General features: G+C 35.2%; 2 protein-coding genes across 2 annotated transcripts in view; both read left to right on the top strand.

Annotated features, from left to right (window-relative positions):
- Positions 1-4,487, top strand: part of LOC110033631 (nifU-like protein 2, chloroplastic) — a 54,252-nt gene extending 49,765 nt beyond the window's left edge. The window contains exon 5 of the mRNA XM_020737675.1: positions 4,327-4,487. The gene's annotated coding sequence lies outside the window, so the exon portion shown is untranslated. The remainder of the gene's footprint in view (positions 1-4,326) is intronic.
- Positions 4,488-9,780: 5,293 nt separating this feature from the next.
- On the top strand, positions 9,781-17,178 carry LOC110033632 (serine hydroxymethyltransferase 7-like). The gene is made up of 4 exons (XM_020737676.1): positions 9,781-11,134; positions 12,596-12,971; positions 16,367-16,456; positions 16,771-17,178. Exons 1-4 carry the CDS (start codon positions 10,118-10,120, stop codon positions 16,992-16,994), a joined length of 1,707 nt encoding a protein of 568 aa, XP_020593335.1. The 5' UTR covers positions 9,781-10,117; the 3' UTR covers positions 16,995-17,178.
- Positions 17,179-19,859: the final 2,681 nt, after the last annotated feature.

Here is a 19,859-nt window from a genome sequence, read left to right as displayed (position 1 = left end):
TCAGCCACATACCACCCTTACTAAACCACCCAGCCGACCACCACTATTCCAGGAACGGACCCTAACTTGAGTTTATGTGTGGTGTGTTGTTATTTTCCGTTTCAGTGTATTTGGTTGTAATCTCCTATATGCTTTCAGTAATAATATTTGTTTTTCCTTTTATTGTTTGGGTAATCTCCAATATCATTTGGTATTAGTGCTAGTCTAACCCTAGTCCTACCCTAGAGTGCCTAGCATCCACTAATACCCAATCCACATCCCTTTACAAAAAATCTCTGATTACCGATTTTCCAAACCGACCACCCAAAATTTTTCTTTCTAAGCCTACATCACCCCTATACACCTCCTTCCACCTATATACACCCAAACCCTAGCCATGTCACCGAGGAGATTATAAATGGATGCTTGATCGAAGAGAAAGGATTATCTCATTTATGAGAAATCCACAAAGACGTGTATAGATGATTTCTAGGGAGAGTATGGACTGGAAAATCCTCCAACTGCAGTAGAGGCTCACCGCCTTCAAGAGGAGACAATCTAGAATGGCACACAAATTCTATTCGATCTCTGAGATGAACCACTATTCGAAGATCTGGCATGAAATATTGGAGAAACCGGGATTTTGAAATGAAGGTGGATTTGTCATATTTCAACGGTCTCATTGATTCATGCGAGTTCATCGAGTGGCTATGGACATTGAAATGTGTCTCAAGTGTCAAGACAACCCCCGCTAGACGGAATGGTGAAATTAGCTGCTAACAAGTTATGGTATGGAAGAGTGTTTCGTTTTGGTGGGAGAACTTGAAGATTCTTCAATCGTAAGAAGAGATGAGTAAAATTACTACCTGGTTTAAGATGAAATGAGAGATGCAGTACCCGTACCTCCCAGTTCTTTACAGGTAGGATGTTCAGACCCTAGCTTTAAAAGTGGAGAGACAACATCATTGGATGACCTCCATATCTTACGGACAGGGTTCAACCCGAGAATTAAGCAGCAAGAGTATACACAACAAAACATCCAAGCCTCCCCCTTACGGAGACACTAGTTCTAAATGGAGACATGTGGAACTAATCCAAATCCCAAATCTGTCACATTCATGAGTGTTTCAAGTACCACAAATTTTGGCATATTGAATCAGATTACACAACTAGGATAATGATCTTCTCACTGATCAGAGAGTAGTTGAAGAAATAAACAGTGATAGAAGTGAAGATGAAGCCATCAAAGAGGAGACTCAACTTCAAGTTGAACGATGAAGAGTCATTCATGATTCAAGATAAGCCCACGAGACATTCATGATTCAAGGTAAGCCCACGAGAGAAACTCCATTTGGATTAATCGAGGCTATTTTAGAATATAATGAGTCCGAGGTAATGGATATTCATGTATATTTTGAGTTTGTTGTGCTTCGAACTACTTTTTTTCAAATGTTGAGGGGAGCATCATTAGAACTGACATTAGATGTTCAAGAAAATTATGACTTCGAGGAATGGACACCAGACACAGGACAATTTCAAATAAGAAAATTTTCTGAATTTTCAGAGATAAAATCTATCTTCAAAGTTGCCCCTACTGAGAGAGGTCTAACATATAAATGATTTGAAGTTTTGAAGCTACTTCTGGAAGACTATATGGAGTCATTTGGGTATTAAATTTAGTTAAGCAGTGTACCTACCGATAGATGGTCAGATAGGAGGGATGAATCATAGCATTGGAATTCATATTCAGCTCGCTACGAGAAAGAACAACCTACAATGAGATCCAGTTCCCTCTAGAGAAGAAGAGGCATCTCCCCAGTGATTGCTATTGAGAATTGCTAAGTCTGCCACTGATTTCAAATCAGAGCTTGTTCCTCCAGATGAATTTATTGAATGTGACCTACTGAGTATGAGGAGTGGAATAAACAAATTACAGATTTAATAATTTGAGATTTTTCTTGTGAGAATCTATTATATACCGCTCAGATTATATAAAAAGAGGATAAATACTTATTCTTTTAGGATATGTGTTGGAATGACAACGACTATAGGATTGACTTATCGACAGCATATAACATTTACACCACCTTCAACGTGGTTGCCCTGATGTCATATTACGAGGAGACATAAGCTTCGACGGGTGCGGTAGAAGCTCCTCCAATCCCAGGAGACTTACATGGGCGTCTCCTGCATAAGAAAGGGTGAAGAGCTTCCCACAATCTCATGACTGTGCACAACATCTGGTTCACGCGATGGGCGCAAAGCTAAATGGAATGCTCTTCGTTTATTTTTCTTTCTAATTTCCAAGAAGTTTTCTCTTATCCTTCTTTTCTAGTCCTTTTCTATGTGTGTTGTATTAGGGCTTGAAGAGAAAATTTTTGTGTGTTTTGTATCAGGACAGCTGACGACATCTCTTTTTTTCCTTCGAGGGTTGTATCCTAAGGTTTAGATGGTGCTTCGGTTGTATCTCACTCCCAAAGTGGTGATTATCTTCCCTATTCCCCTCGACATCCTCCTCACATCGCTCCTAACTGCCCCTTCCCTGTTGCAACCTCCCGGAATAGCCCTGTTTCTTGTTTTCCTTAGTTTTTTCATTGCCCAGCCATTTTCCTCGCTGCCACCGCCTAGGACAGCCCTCCTTTTGTTGTCCAGCAATCCACCACATCCCTCATCATTGTTCCAGCCGTCCGTCCTTGTTGCCATCGCTGTTGCAGCCCTCCCCATTCGTTGCTATCGCTATTCCAGCCCTCCATACCCATTGTCATCTTTGTTCTAGACCTCCATCTTGTTAGCCCTTGTTGCAATCTCCTTTTCCCCTCGCCGTCACCTAGAACGACCAATCTGCTATTCTCCAGGCTCGCTTGGCCGTCTTACACTCACTGTCGTCCCCAAAACAGCCCTCCAACCCTTCTAGCCACCTACTACACTTCCCAATCCACCTAGCCAATAACCACAGTCCCAGGAACGAACCCAAATTTGAGTTTGTGTGTCGTGTCTATTGTCATTTCCCATTTCAATGTATTTGGTTGTAATCTTCATTGTGCTTTCAAAAATAACATTTATACTTTCTATTGTTATTTGTGTTAACTTTGGTATCAACGCCTTTTATAAGATAATCATTGAGTTCAATCACCCTCATGGAGACACATATGGCTCAATTGGTTGTATATACACCGTGATTGATCTTGTTAATAGGAGCGAGGAGGTTACTGCAAGTACTGATTTTTTTTAAATGTTGCCATTATTGATATTTGTGCTCAGGGTAAGGGCTTTCTTGAGCTGGTAGATCAATCACCAAGAGTTTCTCTTACAAAAGAAACTCAGGGTTTTAGTAAACAAACCCAAGACTTTGAAAAATGTTCCTTTATAACGTAGCATAACCTCAGGTTGGAGGCAACCCAAATCTTTCGTGGTTTGTGGCCTTGGACTGCCTTGCATCTTGTAGGATGTTGGTTTTTCTAATAGCTTTAATAATGAATGTGCTAGACCGATTTGGGGTTGAACTTCCTTGCTCCCTCCGTGTGTCCAACTATCTAAAGCTTTATTTGGATAGGAGAAAATATTGCATCCGGACTTCAAACACAATTTGCATCCAGAGTCTAATGATGGGGCACCACTTGTCAAGTGGGCCCCACCGCAATACACTGGCATTGGCCAATGTTAAAAGCGGTGGGGCCTACTTGACACCTGGCTCCCCACCATTGGACTCCAGATGCATCCGAATCCGAGTACGGATGTACTATTTTTTCTTTGGATAGGCTTTCCGACTCCGTTGTGTTTGACAGAAGGCAGGCATAATGCTTGGTTTTAGAAAGTCCTCTTTTGTATCGTTCTTTCTTTTAATTTTACCTTTAAATGAACCTTTACAAAAGGTAAAGTAGTCCCAAACAAAGCCTTAATTTTTATTGCCGGCTATTTCATTAGCTGGATTTATGACCATGTAAATGGAATGCAAGAGTTTTCAAACTTAAACTTTGTTTTTGGTTGGATGATAATGACAAGTAGTATTAAACTTTGGTGAGTTCGAAACTTGCTTTGTGGTTTATGGCAGGTGTATTCCAAATAAGATTTGGGCAATTTCTGGCACCCCGTGTCGTCTACCGTGCCTTGTACTGATCTCATTTTTCTGTAATCTGAACACATTTATAAACTCCTTTCTTTATATCAGATCAAATAACTTCAAAATAATATTTCTACACAACATGTCTTTTCAAGCAGGATCATACTCTGCACATTGGTTTTGAGGTTTCCTGACGAAGAAAACTTCAAACATAGTTTATGTGCTTTGCATGGTCATATTGGTCTTTTTATGATTGAACTGACTCACATTATTTGTGATGATTGTAGGTGTTTTGTATGAAACTTTTGGATCGCCAGAAAGATCTCAATGTAAGATGCATCCAACCTATATAAACAGAATAGTTTATAAAGTTTTTTTATATAAGTTGTAATGTGTAATATTTATTTATTTATAACATTTTGGTCTGGCAGAGTAACATTGTTCTAATTGTTGATTACATGAGTAAATCCAAGAATGCTTTCAATAAAGGCATCGAGTTTATGTTTAATCTATTTTGGTTTGTTGTTTTCTTAGAGTATGAGAAGGATTAGTTGTGTAATTTAGGTGGGCTCAGATGAAGAGAGCTCGATGAGCTAACAAGTTGAGTTCGAACTATTTTTTATTCAATTAGTTAGCCTACTAGTTGGCTCGTTTAACAAATGATAAATATAAAATATAGTTAAAATATATTAAAATTTAAAATTTTATCTTTCAATTATTAAAAATATTTAAAAAATGATATTTTTATATTTTATCTCAAATAATTTCGTATTATTTCTTTAATTGTTCATTCTTTGTCATTTTATTATAACATTACTATAATCGGGTTTTGAGCCCTAGATAGGAAAAGTGAAGGATTGTGTTACTGGACAATTGGCGTAAAATTTTTATTAAAAAATCATGATATGAATCATTTAAATCTTTGTGTAAATGCAAGAGCGTTACTAGAAGTGATACATTGTGTAGTCTGAATACAGTGAAAAGTGTACAATAGTGGTGTTAAATAAGCAAGAGTTTCAACATTGTGGATTGGTGTGAGCAAAAAAGTTAATCTATGAAACTAATATGAAGATAGTATCTTAGAATATATGTACTCTCACATGTAAATTAATGAAATCAGTAGATAAATGTTTATGCTTCTCCAATAGGTTTAGGTATATGTTTAAAAGAAAAAATTTGGAAATACGGAAAAAAATTAATATTAGTGATACCTCTTGAAGAAAGAAATTTTATTGAATGAGATTTAAATGGACATGTTAGTAAAGTGGATAACAATTTTAAAAATATTCATAGTCGTTACAGTTTTAGAGTAATTAATGCAGAAGATAGAATAATATTAGATTTTGTTTTAGTTTATGATTTTGGTATTGATAATGCTTTTTACTTAATAAAAGAGACGAGCATGTTATTACCCATAAAAATGAATTTAATAAAACACAAATTGGTTATTTTTATGAGAAAAATAAATGTTTGAGAATGTAAAGAATGTAATGTCATTCCAAGTAAAAATTTAAATACTCCGAATTGATTATTTATTATGTATTTTTAGACGAGGAGTTGTAAGATAAAAATATAATGAAACATTTTCATGGAATTATATGGGGTACTTAAAAGATAACTAAATTTATTTTTATGAGTAAATTTCAAGATTTCAAGATTTGAGATGTTCATAAAGAAATTAATTTTATGTGAGATAAAGTAACAAACATTATTAAACAAGTGATAAAAGATGTTTTTACGGAATTAAAAGGAAAAATTTTTATAAATAAAAATAGTTTATGCCTGAATAATAATGCACAAAAAAAAGATAAAATATAAGAAATTTGTTATAAAAAATAGTTTAAATGTAAAAGCTTAGAAAACTAAGAAATACATAAGATGATCTGCAGGGAGTCTAAGAAAACAATTTATGATGCAAAGAATTCTGCATTTAGTAATCCTTATAATATTTTTTTTATTTTCTTATAATAGATTAGATACTAAAGATGATGAAAGATGTATGTATAAACTAGACAAATAAAGAGAAAAGAAAGGTAAATCTTTAATTCAAGTAAAGTGTATTAAAAATGAAAATCAAAATGTGATTTTCTTAGAGAAAAATATTCAACAGAAGTAGGCGAGATATTTTGATAAAATTTTAAATGAAGTTTTTTAAATTACAATCATCTTTAGTGATCTTAATATCGTTAATAATTACAAAACTTTTATTTTTACCATCACATTAGTAAAAATGAAGTTGAGGAGACTTAAAAGAAAACTAAGGCTGGAAAATGAATAGGGTCGATGGCATTCTAATAGAAGTGTGAAAATATTTAGAAGACTTGGGTGTTTCTTGGTTTACTAAGCTTTTTAATATTATTTTAAAAACTAAAAAATGATTGAGTGGTGAAAGAGTATTTTGGTCCCTATTTTTAAGAATAAAGGGGATGCACAAAAGTGTGCAAATTCTAAAGGGATTAAGTAAATATGTCATACTTTAAAATTATGGGAGAGTAATTGAACATAGGTTAAGAGGTGAAACAAATATTTCTTATAATCAATTTGAATTTATGTCGGACAAGTCTACTATGGATGCTATGTATTTATTGAGAGGTTTGATGGAGAAGTACACAGAGAGTAAGGAGGATCTACAAATGATTTTTAATGATTTAGAAAAAGATTAGGATAAGGTTCCAAGAGAAGTTCTTTGGAGCGTCTTAGAAATGAAAGGTGTTGATATGACTTACATTCAAGTCATTAAATGTATGTATACTAGAGTTGTTACTTTTGTTCGAGCAGTAGGAGGATTGACCAAGTATTTTTCTTATTCATTTAGATTACATCAGGGATCAACTTTAAGACCATATCATTTTGCTTTAGTTATGGATGTTCTTATTGGACATTTACAGGTGGATTTGCTTCGGTGTATGCTTTTTGTTGATGATATCCTTCTTGTGGATAAGACTAGAGATAAAGAGTTCAGGAAAAAAATTGAAGGAGGTCTACATTAGAGAATAAAGGCCTCAGTTTGAGTAGATCTAAAACTGAATACATTGAATGAAGTTTCAGTAGTAGATCTAGAGGTAGAATTGTTACAATGTGCGATAAAATCATTAAAGTGAGCGAACATTTAGATATCTCTGGTTTATTTTTCAAAAGTGATGGTGATATAGATGGGGATGTTATTAGTAAAATTCATGTTGGATGACATAAGTGGAGGAATGCATTGAGTCTATTGTGTGATAGAAAAGTACCGCTTAGACTTAATGAATAATTTTATGAGATCATGGTGAGACTTGCAATAGTTTATAACAGATAATGTCGACATATAAAAGAGAAGCATAAAATTAAGTTAAGTGTTGCTGAGATTAGAATTCTTAGGTGGATGAGTGGCTTGACACATAGAGAAAAAATCCAAAATGAATGCATTTGTGAAAGGATTGGGTTAGCTCCAGAGATAGACAAGATTAGAGAGAGTCGTCTTAGATGGTTTGGTCACATTGAACATTGACCATCTGATAATCTGTTTAGGAGAGTGGATGTTTTAGATTCAAGTTAATTTAAGAAAGGTAGAGGAAGACCTAAAAAAAATGTCATGTTGTATAAAAATGTTCTTAATTTTTTTGAATTAAATGAAAATATGACACTAAATAGAGCACATGAGATGACAACTTGTTGTTGTTGTAACTTGAATTAATATCATTCACTCTCTTCCTTAATAAAAAAGTTGCTTCTTGAGCCGACTTTAACTCATAGAATTAAGTTTAAGCTTGAGCTTTTGAATCAAGGCTGGATCTGATTTCGAGCCAAGCTGGGTTGGCTTCAAATTTGATCGAAAAAAATTCGATCCAATATTTTGGCTCGTATCTCGGCTCATTTATTTCGATATGATCAATATTTGAGTCAAAACTCGAATCAATTTTTGAGTGATTAACGATCTTCTAGCTAAATTTGTTAAATTCATAGCTCTAACATGAATAGGACTGTTAATGATATGATTTCGAGCCGAGCTAGGGTCTGCTCAAAATTGGCTAAGAAAAATTTGATCCAAGATTTTGTAGTTCGACTTGTTTATTTCGATTTGGCCTTGATCCAAGCTAAAATTTGACTCAATTTTCAAGCAATTAATGATCTTTGAGCTAAACTCACAACCCTAGCTTGAACTCAATTAATTAACTAATTTTAAGCTCAAGCTGAGGCTAGCTTGAGTTCAATTCGACTCTTTTGCTTCTCTAGAAAAGATGTCTAGCAAAAAAGAAGTAATATAGTTTCGCTATCCATGTCAAATTGCTTGAACTAACCCCATAATATGATCGCTTCCCCTCTCCATGGCCTGTTCCATAGGGGACACATCACCCTCAAGGTTGATGTCAATGTCCAAGGAAGTGAAAGTGATCGTCAAAGCTTCTGCAACTGCAAAAGGAATATTGTAAGCATGATTCAAACTACATACCCAAAACTCGAGACCATTCATAAGTGGTGTAAGAGACGATGTTCTCAACGGTCTCCTCTAGTCCACCCTCGGAGGAAATGCCACCCTTTTGCGACTGAAGCGAGTCCTCGCTTCAGGCGGTGCCTTCCCGAGCACTTGTGGAGTCATACTTCCTGCAACAGTCTGAACGAACATTCCTCCCCTTTGGGCAAGAGTGATCGCTTCCAATGGGTGTCCCGAAAGACGATCGTCGGTACGCCCTCCAACCTCCTTCACGACTCTCCCCTATGAAGTGCCTGCTAGAAAACCGGAACTCAATTTGATCGTCGTGTTCCCTCACTCACGACCCCTGCACAATTCTCTTCTTGCTTAACTCTCTCATGGAGGCCTCACTTGTTGGTTTCCGCTTCGCATCGAGTTTGCGAGTCTTCGCTTGCATATCACTTATGGCCTTTAGGAGTGCGCTCTTGTCAACTGATGCTGCTCCTTCACTAGACATCGCGACAGACACGAAAAAGAAGAGATGGAACACTAAAGAAACGAGAAGATAAAGAAAATACATAAATCTTCTTTACCCCAAGACCTATTTATAAAGGATTCGGAACGAAAATCTAGGGACGTCCATTATTATGCAATAATATCATTTAATTATTTCCTACATGTTAAAAAGATTCTTTTATACATGCAGCTTTCGATAATCAATATAATCAGGAACTAAATATGTATTTGAAAAATATGTCGACGCAAATCTCAAGACAAACGAATGGTTCTGGAGCGAAGAGCAATCAATTGAACAACTTGTTGACGACCGAAAGATTGGAGGCTAACTAGAAGACGTTGAGGTCGGGTAATTGGAAGAATGCGACAAAGAATTTCCTATAGAACGACGATCGACTTCAAAGCCGATCGACGAGTTACTCAATCCCGAATCGTGTATAAATGGAGTTAAGATAAAGCTAGCGATCGACAGACTTCTTATCGACCGAATATATTTGCCAACCTTATTATACTCTAACGTTCTTGTAATAACTAAGTCTCCCTTTCAAACCTAATAATGAGGGGGCTGAGTTATAATTTTAATAATAATTATGGCAAATTACTATAAATTGGGGGTCCATGTCATGAAATAAGACTACGCATTTCCTATTTCTCTCTCTCTCTCTCTCTCTCTCATATTCTAACCACTTCCTAGGACATTTCGGATTCAACTAGTTACAACATGAATGTCGGCTAATCCTAGCTTAGTGGCTGAAAGAGGACGTACATGCGGTATTACCCTTATCGGACCAAACGATCCTACGGAGGAGACACATCGCACGTGCAACTTTCTTAGATCGGATTAATCGTGTGCCAATCGGTATCGTCCCGGTCGATGTGAAGACGCGATCCGGTCGCATTCCAATCCCGAAATCCGTCTAGGTGCATCCTCGCTCCCATAAATAAACCCCATCTCGTCGACGAGCCAAAGGGATTTTCGTCAGCGTTCAACTTCAACCTTCTTCCCTTACCGTTCATGGAGGCTTCACGCCGTACGCTTTCTCGCCCCACCCGGTTTCTCCGTGTCCGCTGCTTCCGCTGTTTCCGATGTTTTTGTAGCTGTCGCTGCTGCTCTTAGATCGCCAATTTGTAGTTTTAGGTCTTGGTTGGTTTTTACAAGTTATCGTGGTATGGATCTCTCCCAATCTCAATCCAATTTGTCGCTAGGGTTTCATGAGCACCGCTTACCGATTGCCGACGATGTCTCATCACTTCAAACTGATGCGAGTCTTCGACCGATTCCGCTGCAACTGCTTGACCAGCAGTCGGAGAATCGTTGGAACGGCTCCGGCGGGATCGAGGACGGAGAAGATTCCGTGGACGGGCAGAGGGAGGAGGAATTCAGTATCCTTGGATACCCGATGAGCCTCAAGCGGCAACGAAGGGGTGATTCCCTGTCTTCATGCTCATCATCTTCTGCTTTGCATCCTTCAAAGAGAGCTTCAGTGGAGCCGGATCTCGATAAGCGTAGGACTGTAGTGCGTTCTTGGGGGAACCAAACCTTGTCCGTGGCCGATCCCGCTGTGCATGAGATTATGGAGAACGAGAGACAGAGACAGACCAGGGGGATTGAGCTAATTGCCTCTGAGAATTTTGTTTGCCAGGCCGTCCTTGATGCCCTAGGGAGCCATCTGACGAATAAGTACTCGGAGGGGATGCCGGGTGCTAGGTACTATGGTGGTAATCAATATATTGATCAGATTGAGCGTCTTTGCTGCGAAAGAGCATTGGCTGCGTTTGATCTTGATGCGGAAAGCTGGGCCGTGAATGTTCAGCCTTATTCTTGTACATCTGCAAACTTTGCTGTTTACACGGGGCTTTTGCAGCCGAAGGATAGGATTATGGGACTGGATTCTCTCTCAGGCGGGCATGTGAGCCATGGGTACTTGACGCCAGGTGGGAAGAGGATATCAGGGGCTTCAATATTCTTCGAAAGCCTTTCCTATAAGGTTAATGCGCTCACAGGATATATTGATTATGACAAGGTTGAGGAGAAGGCAATGGATTTTCATCCAAAGATATTGATTTGTGGGGGTAGCTCATACCCAAGGGAGTGGGACTATGCAAGGTTTAGGCAGATTGCTGATAAATGTGGCGCTGTACTAATGTGTGACATGGCTCAAATCAGCGGGCTTGTTGCAGCCAAGGTATGGTTTCTTTTCCTGAACAATTAGGTGAATTTCCTGTGTATTGTAGCTGGATGGAGTTATGAACTTCCTTCTATTCTGTCGCTTGGAAATGTCTGTAGAGAACTTTTGAGTTGAACATCATCTATATTTGTGTGGCTAAAGCCCATGACAAGTCATGGTTGAGCATCATCACAACTCTTTGAGGTTGTCTTTATTGCTGACTCTCATGAGAGTATTAGGTTTTGTTCAAGTTATGATATTTTAATTATATGTTGTCAAAGAAACACCAAGTGGTTAGCATTCACTCATAGGCTTAAGATTCTAATTTGAATGTGAGTTTATTCATTGTTGTATCAGACCTAATTTTTTCCCCCGTTCATTTATCACCGTCTATCAATTGGTATCTAAGTAGATGGTTTAGCTAAGATTAAGTGGTTCATCTTGTTTATGATTCCCATTGGACTTTGCAATCCTTCCACCAAGGTTGAGCAAGTTTCAAAATAAGGTGACTCTCGCAATGTCTCCACATAGTTATGTGGGCTCTTGGAGTGTGTTATTTTGTAAGCTTTCATTATTAGAGGGTGAGTTTTTTTTAATCTTAGGAGCTTTTATGTGAGGGGGAGATTCTTAAGGCACATGGGAGAATTCGGTTTATAGTTATATCAAACAATCAAAAAATATGTCGGTGTAGAAATATTGGATGGTTTAGGCTCGCCGCCCTAAGGTTAAGCTTTTCTTTTGAACATGGGTTTGTCTGTTGATGTATTAGCCTCAACTATGGCCCATTCTGGTTTCTCAATCCCTAAGTCATGTGACCTCATTTTCCATTCTTTCATATTTGGTAACTTTATGTTTTATTAGGAACTAGTTTTAAATCCTTATTTGTTTTCTTGTGGAACTATGAGCAGATCAGTCATTGCATGAGAAGTTTGGAGTTTGGAATTTACCTCTATATTTGATTTCATTCCTCGTATGAATTTTTTTTCCTTAACTCTATTGGCACAAGTGTAAGCTTCTTTTTGTGTGTGTGTGTGTGTGTGTGTATAAATATGTGATATTGTCGTACAAGAAGAAACTACAGGAGTGTATACTGCAATACTATGGGTTTTTTTTTTTTTTGTTATTTCCGTTATTTCCTGCCATCTAACTCTACAGGAGTGTATACTGCAATACTATGGGTTTTTTTTTTTTTTGTTATTTCCTGCCATCTAACTTTTTCCTGCATATTTTTTCCCTCTCTAATCGTGTGAATTTAGGTGATGTCCTTGATTTATTAACCTTTTTTGGTGTATTCTCTTTTAATCTCCGATACGTAACTTATTACGTATTGGAGATTAAAATGATAAGCTTTAGTATATATTAATTTGGTTCCTTCACATTGTGCATGGTTATCACCTTCAAAATGATTTTAGAAACTATCCTGTTGATGAATATTAACTTAATACAGTATATAACTTTGATTTTTGTTGTTTTTTGCAGGAATGTCTTAGCCCATTTGATTATTGTGATATTGTCACTTCAACGACACACAAAAGTCTCCGCGGACCGAGGGGTGGTATGATATTTATTAGGAAAGGGAAAAAGCCTAGGAAAATCGATCAATATGATTTTGAGGATAAAATAAACTTTGCCGTGTTTCCATCAATGCAAGGAGGGCCTCATAATAACCATATTGCTGCATTGGCCATTGCTTTGAAGCAGGTGGCTTCTCCCGAGTATAAAGCATATATCCAGCAAGTCAAGAAAAATATACAGGCATTAGCAGCTGCTTTATTGAGACGGAAATGCAGATTGGTTACTGGTGGCACTGATAACCATATGTTACTTTGGGATCTAAGAACCTATGGTCTGACAGGTAATTATTTTTTTAATTTCTTCATATTTTCATCTTTCTTTAAATGATTTTAGTTGATGTTTTGATATCAATTTATGTCGGACTTCTCAGATTTCTTTAGACTTCAAAATTGTTTTTTTTTTTACAGTTGCATCGTAGAATTAAAAGATTAGTATAATTTTTCAGTTGATTTAGGTAGTTTTGTTTTGGATTCATTTCCCAAATACTAACTTTTTTTTTTTTGCATAAGTTTTAGGTTTGTTTGTACCTTTTTCTGCCATCGCTCTTTTAGATTTAGCGTGCAGGTTTCTCACAGTTACCATGTTCTTGTATGTAAATTTGTCTTTTGTTTTTTTTTCTTGGATTATTCATAACGGAGGTATTTGTTTGCAAAGATTACTCCCTCTTTTAACATGGATGATCAAGTTTCTAAATCTCCTTGAATAGCGTCATACAATGGTCAGTTCATACTTGCTAATATATTATGGGCTCATCTTATCCTAGTTAGAATTCTTAAGTACGGGGAGATATCAGATCTCAAATTCTTTGTTCTAAATTTGTAAACAATTTGGAAATATGAAAGATGACTTGTTATCAAACTCAGCTATAGTTTTTGAATGAGTCTTAATATTTTTTAGTTTTGTGAATTAACAATTCTAAAAAACATTTGAAGAAACTTTTTAGTTGCGCTTAATCAAAAAAATACGAAAGATTTAAAGTTCAGACCAATAATTTGAAATAATAAATAGCACATTTGCATCATTAGCATCATTGTTATCTGCATCTGTCGATTTTGTTTTAGCTTTTGTATCTTTCTTCGCCTTAGTTCCCATAAATTGTAGTGTTTTGATATTAGCAATAGTCTATCTAGTTGTTCTGTCCATTTATAGTCATGAATTTGGTGACCTTTATTGTTAGACTAAACTTTTTTTATAAATATTAATCTTTTTATGTACCTAAACAATGCAATTTATCTTTCTCTTTATTGATGCACCTTTTGCTCTTGTCATCATTAGTATCGTCATTGTGACTTGACCCAATTACTTTGGTTCATTCTTTGTGATTCCTAATTTATAAGGATTTGGTAATTATAAGTGAATCAGAAGTAAAACTCGAGGATTTGGAGTAGTGGAACATTACATTTGATGATCACATTGGTGCAGGAAAAGCACCGGAACATCCATTGTGGAGACAGTGTTTATGCTATGATAATTAATGAAAAAGAACGTAAAGTAAAAACAAAGTCTTTTCACATGATTTTTATTTATGTTTAAAGCATATGATTAAGTACCATGAGAAAAAAATTGCTGGGCATTAAGGAAAAGCTTTGTTTCAAAGATTGAAGTTATTAAAGATGTATGTGATAGTTTTTTGAGAAGTATTGGATATATTTAGGGTGCGGGGTGGTGTGGTGCGGGGCGGGGTGTCAAACTGTAGTTTTTCTTTTTTGGCAAAACTGTATTTTGTCATCGTTCACAAAAAAACTGCAGCTGAAATTTCTGTTTTCCCACCAAATCTGGTTACCTGCGGTGGTTACTAGAAAGCTGCGGCCCTAATTTTTTCAAAAAATATTTTTTTTTGCAATAGCCACTATATCATTTTGAACAGCTGTTTCTTTTTCAACAGCTTTACAGTTGTTTCTTCAAATAGTTGCAACTGCCCCAAACAGACCCTTATGGATAAACCTAATGAGCAAGGGCATGCAAGATTTGGGTTTCATTGGGATTCAAGGGGGAATTATGACACGTAGTGACATGTATGTTGATTTTGTGAAACCTGTAGGGGTACATTTGTCCTGAGGTTATGTAGAAGTACGCTTAATTTGCTCCATAGAATATTTGATTTGTGTGTGTCTGTCTGTCCTCACCTTGTTGCCTAAAGAACTCCCAATTATGCTCACCTTGTTCTCTTTCACGAAATACGCCCATCTAATCTACGGTGTTTGGTTTTGTACTTTTTCAAAAGTTGTGTAACGTTAATGGCCTAAGTTTATTCAGGCCCTCTGCCAACATTTTTAAGTGGTGCATTTACATACATTCCACCAATTTTTTATGCACTTACATATCTAATACGTAAATTCTACTTACATTTATACCCAAATCTTTTATATCATATAAAAAATATTACCATTTTAACTTTCAAGAAGTGAAAGACACTTTTTCATGCATAGTTAAGGTGATATGCATGTATGCAGAATTTGAGGCTTAGGTCTTAGATTGTAAATAACTAAAAATTATGAGGTGTGCATGTAAATAATCTTCCTTTTAAGTACTGGATATTATTCTTCTCCCAGTTTCTATCTGTTTTTAGTCCTCATAATCCGCCTTCTGCATAACCATTGTACGTCACAACATCACAGAAATGGACTCGCTCAACACTGTATCCACAGTAGATGCTCCGGTGTTTTTTCCTGCACCAATGTGATCATCCAATGTTATGCTCCACTACTCCGAAACATCGACTTTTATGTGTGATTCACTTATAATTAGCAATTCCTTATAAATTTGGAATCACAAAAAATGAACCAAAGTAATTGGTTCCAAGTCACAATGATGATTCTGATGATGATAAGAGCAAAAGGTGCATCAGTAAAGAGAATGATAAACTGCATTGTTTGGATATATAAAAAGATTAAAATTTACAAAAACGTGAAGTCTAACAATAAAGGTCACCGAAGTCATTACTATAAATGGATAGAACAACTAGATAGACTATTGCTAATAGCAAAACACTACAATTTATGGGAACTAAGGTGAAGAAAGATACAAAAGCTCAAACAAAATCGACAGATGCAGATAATGATGATGCTAATGATGCAACTGTGTTATTTATTATTTCAAATTATTGATCTGAACTTTAAATCTTTTGTATTTGTGATGAAGTTATAAAATTTTCTTAGGAAGGGCTTCTATCTGTAATAAGTGAAAGATTTTTTGCCTTCTGCAAGCAATACATTCTGTTCTAAGGTGGGACAGAAATTAAAAGATAGATTTATTCACTGTGATTTCAGTTAGAACATATTGATACCTTAGATATTTTGAGAATTTAAGACAAGTTTGAAAAGAAAAACTATTTTGGGAGTTTTGATAAATGAAAATTTGTCCCCTCTGTGCATAAAGTAAATCAATGATTATGTCTGAAAGAACAAGTACGCCTTACCTTTGACGCTACACCTCAAGCTTTGTAATAACTATCAGAAATTTTTATCTCTTTTTTTTTTCTTGATTTAAGTTTGATTCTCTACCAAACAACCACAAAGTTTGATTTAATTGATGAGCCCCCCTAATATCCTTGGACATCATTTACTATATTATGCTCATTTATTAGTTTTATTCATGTTTTTATGACCATAAACTATTTAAAAATGTAGTTATTAAAACTCGAGGCATTTCTTGACCAAGTTTGATTTTGTGCAGGCAAAACTTTTGAGAAAGTATGTGAGGCATGCCATATCAGCCTGAACAAAACTCCTATTTTTGGTGATTGTTCTGCAGGAGTCAGAATAGGTATTAGTTTCTGCAATGTTTTTTTTTTCCTCAAATAATGTGCCCCAAAACAATTTTGGGCATTTACATACATAGCACATCATCTTTATTCATTTACATATCTAATGATCAAGATTTCATTCTTTTATTTATAACACTCAAATTTTTTCTTTTCACATCACAAATACCACCTTTTCAAAATATCGGTACAATGGCATAAATTTAAAAAATCAAAGCTTAGGTGTTAGATATGTAAATACATAGTACATGTGCGGTATGTATGTAAATATTCTATTGTTTTTAAAACCTGATCTCTTGATGCCTCTCAACTTCAGGTTCTCCTGCAATGACTACAAGGGGCTGCTTGGAAGAAGACTTTGAGATTATTTCTGAATTTCTAATTAGAGCCGCGTGTATCGCAAGCACTCTACAAAGGGAACTCGGGAAAGCGCAGAACGAGTTTTTCAAGGGTCTCAAGACCAACAAGGAAATTATGGAGTTACGCAACCAAGTAGAAGCCTTTGCCATGCAGTTTGCCATGCCATGCTTTGATATTTGACTTTTGCAAAATCAAAATTCACAAATCTTTGTATAAAAATTTATTGAAATTTACACGCACCTGCTCCCTTTTTGAGCTTACAGTTAGCTTTTGCTGCTTTGTCTACAGGTCAAACTACTATGTTGTAGATAGAATACCCCTTGAATAACATTTTGATGGGAAGTGGGTGCTTCATTTTGTATTTCCAGGTTCTAGTTTTCTAAACTTTTTGTGTTAATTTTGGCTTGGAATCCCTACTTTTGATTTTATTGATTCTGTTGGTTATGCTTTACTTGATTCCAGCCATGTTATGTATTTGCTACCAGGATTCTGTTTTTTTCTTTCTTCTCTTTCTTGTTTTTTCAACTGTAAAAGCTGAGAGTTTTAGGGTAAGTGAAATTTTCAGGTTATATTTGTTGAGATTTATAGAGCAGGTTCATCAAGAGTGTTAGGATGTTATTCATATATGATGATCCTAACACTCCTGATAAAACAATTCACTTAACCCTACAATTCTGAGCCTTTGCGTTTGGAAAAACATTCCAATATAGTATTCTCTAAAATTGATGGAATAGGTTTAAGGTATGAGAGAATTTTAGTCCCTACAATTAATGTTGTGAAAGTTGAACTGAATTTTATTTAGAAGTGGTTTAAGGATCAATGGTTTAATTTAGATTTAATTAGATGATATAATTAATACTGAAATTATTTTAATATAAATGAAAGGATACAATAATGTAAATGTGATAAATGTGATAAAATATTAACATAATTTAAACACATGACATTTAATAATTATAAATTTAAAATTTGACATACAATTTATTAATATATATATATATATATATATATATTAAAAAAAAGGGGAAAATTGACATACATACCACATAATTCTTATATATTTAAATATCTAACATCCCAAGTTTAATATTTACCCTTACAATAATTTTGTGTCATAAATGTATGCATGAAAAATTGTATTTTGTTTTTAAAAAGATGATGATATTGGATATTTTTTATGTGATATCAGAGATTTGAGTATTATGTTTGTAAATATAAATGTTTAGGTTTTAGATATATAAATACATAAAAATTAAAATGTCATTATAATATTCACATCCCACAACCAATTTAATATTTTCAAAACCTAAACTCGACGACCTAATTTTTTTTATTTTTTTTCAGCTCTACAAAATTTTCAGCTTAGATTTTCTAGTCTCATGTCTTAATGGAGAGTTAGCATTACAATGTTTATATGGGAATTTTTTTTTTTTATGTTTGAGCTCTTAAGTCACCTAGTTGTTGGGCATGCTATTAATTAGTTTAATTATTAATCAGATTTAATTTTTTAAATCCATAATTATAAGTTAAGTTCATATAATTTATAAATTTGTGTTTTATAGAAAAAATTTTATCAATTTTATTTAGAAATAAAATTGACTAAAAAGTTGATTTGGATTAGCCCGTTCAATACAATCAGGAACGGCTGTTCGGGCAAACTAAAAAGAATTATTGAGGCTACCTGAATAGGGAGAAAACTTTACGTCTGGATATTGCACGTCTGGATGACCAACTATCGGGCACCATGTAGCCATACTCGTCGGCGGCGCCCGATATTTGGCCGTTCAGACGTGCGGATATCCAGACAAAATGGACATATCAGTGTGGCATTGGTCTTCTCTTAAGGTAAGTTGGCCAACTTCTTTCGGCGAATTTATTCCAAGGTGAGACTTCATCTCATCAAAATTTGGTGTAGTTCATTCATAAGACAGTGATTGGCATAAAGACATTTGAGAAAGATCAAATTGCGGTGGCTGCATTTACAGAAAAACACAAGAAAGAATTTGAGGATTGGGATTTGCATGGGACTCGGAGGCTAATCATATTTAGCCAGCTAGTGCACATATAAACACACGGAGTGCCTCTTCTATTTGCTCCATGTGCTAAAACAATCCATTTTAATTACTGATTGAGATATATGAAGCACAACTAACAGTGATGAATGCAGCAAACATACTATGGAAATATTAGAGAATAGCAAAGGTATTATAATGCAAGCTATTCCATTGGTATCATGACTCATTTGAATATCCCATGATTGTTAATCAGATTCCTTTGACGTTAGACTGAGACCCCTGGTAAAATAAGACAATGGAACCATAGGATCAAAATTGGGTCTACCTCCATTCCCCATAAATATTCCCCATTTAACTTGATGAAAAACTTTTATTAACTTTAAGGCTTAAAAACTTATTCTAGTCTAACAATCCTTAATCGAGAGTGCTTTCCCGTGAGTGGGGGAGATAATTAACTATGAGAGCTTGCTCTCATAGAAAGTTAGATCCTGATATAAATGTTAGGAAATTTCTTTTTAAATCAAATTTAATCTATCTCATGAGGAACAAAATCCTAATTTCTCTAAGTGTCGGGTTTGGGTGTTTTTTTTTAGCGAACACTAATGCGAGAAAATATTTTTTTAAGCTTATACCTTCTAAGATTTTGAAATAAGCAATTCCAATAATCTTAGTCTTCTACAAGCCTTCTAAAGTAGATTTTTTGAAATTTTAATAAACTGTGCATGTTTTGTGTTTTTTATCTTTAGAGATAAAAAAAAGGCATTCCAATGCTTTTATCTTTTTAGGTTTTTAGAAAATTTGTAGCCTCCAAGACTTTTGGCTTTTGGGGATTTTGGAGTCCTTGTATTTTCTGAGACTTTTTTCTCTAAGAATTTTAGAAAACTTGTAATTTATGAAATTTGATGTGTGCTAAAAAATTTGTGGCAGTAGAGTAATGGACTATCGTCTTAGAGTTGCACAAAAATTCAACATGCACTCAAATGAAAGACTAGTAGAGACGCCACAAATTTTTACATGGAAAACCCAAAAA

This window comes from Phalaenopsis equestris, unplaced genomic scaffold (genome assembly GCF_001263595.1).
Source record: "Phalaenopsis equestris unplaced genomic scaffold, ASM126359v1 Scaffold001241, whole genome shotgun sequence".
Classification (NCBI taxonomy): domain Eukaryota; kingdom Viridiplantae; phylum Streptophyta; class Magnoliopsida; order Asparagales; family Orchidaceae; genus Phalaenopsis; species Phalaenopsis equestris.
This window is presented reverse-complemented; position numbering and strand designations above follow the sequence as displayed.

Bases quoted from the DNA above. Each gene is read 5' to 3' on its own strand.
- LOC110033632 (XM_020737676.1), top strand. From the start codon at position 10,118: ATGGATCTCTCCCAATCTCAATCCAATTTGTCGCTAGGGTTTCATGAG. The intron at 12,972-16,366 runs GTAATTATTTTT...GATTTTGTGCAG, and splicing joins AAGAACCTATGGTCTGACAG to GCAAAACTTTTGAGAAAGTA. The intron at 16,457-16,770 runs GTATTAGTTTCT...TCTCAACTTCAG, and splicing joins TTCTGCAGGAGTCAGAATAG to GTTCTCCTGCAATGACTACA.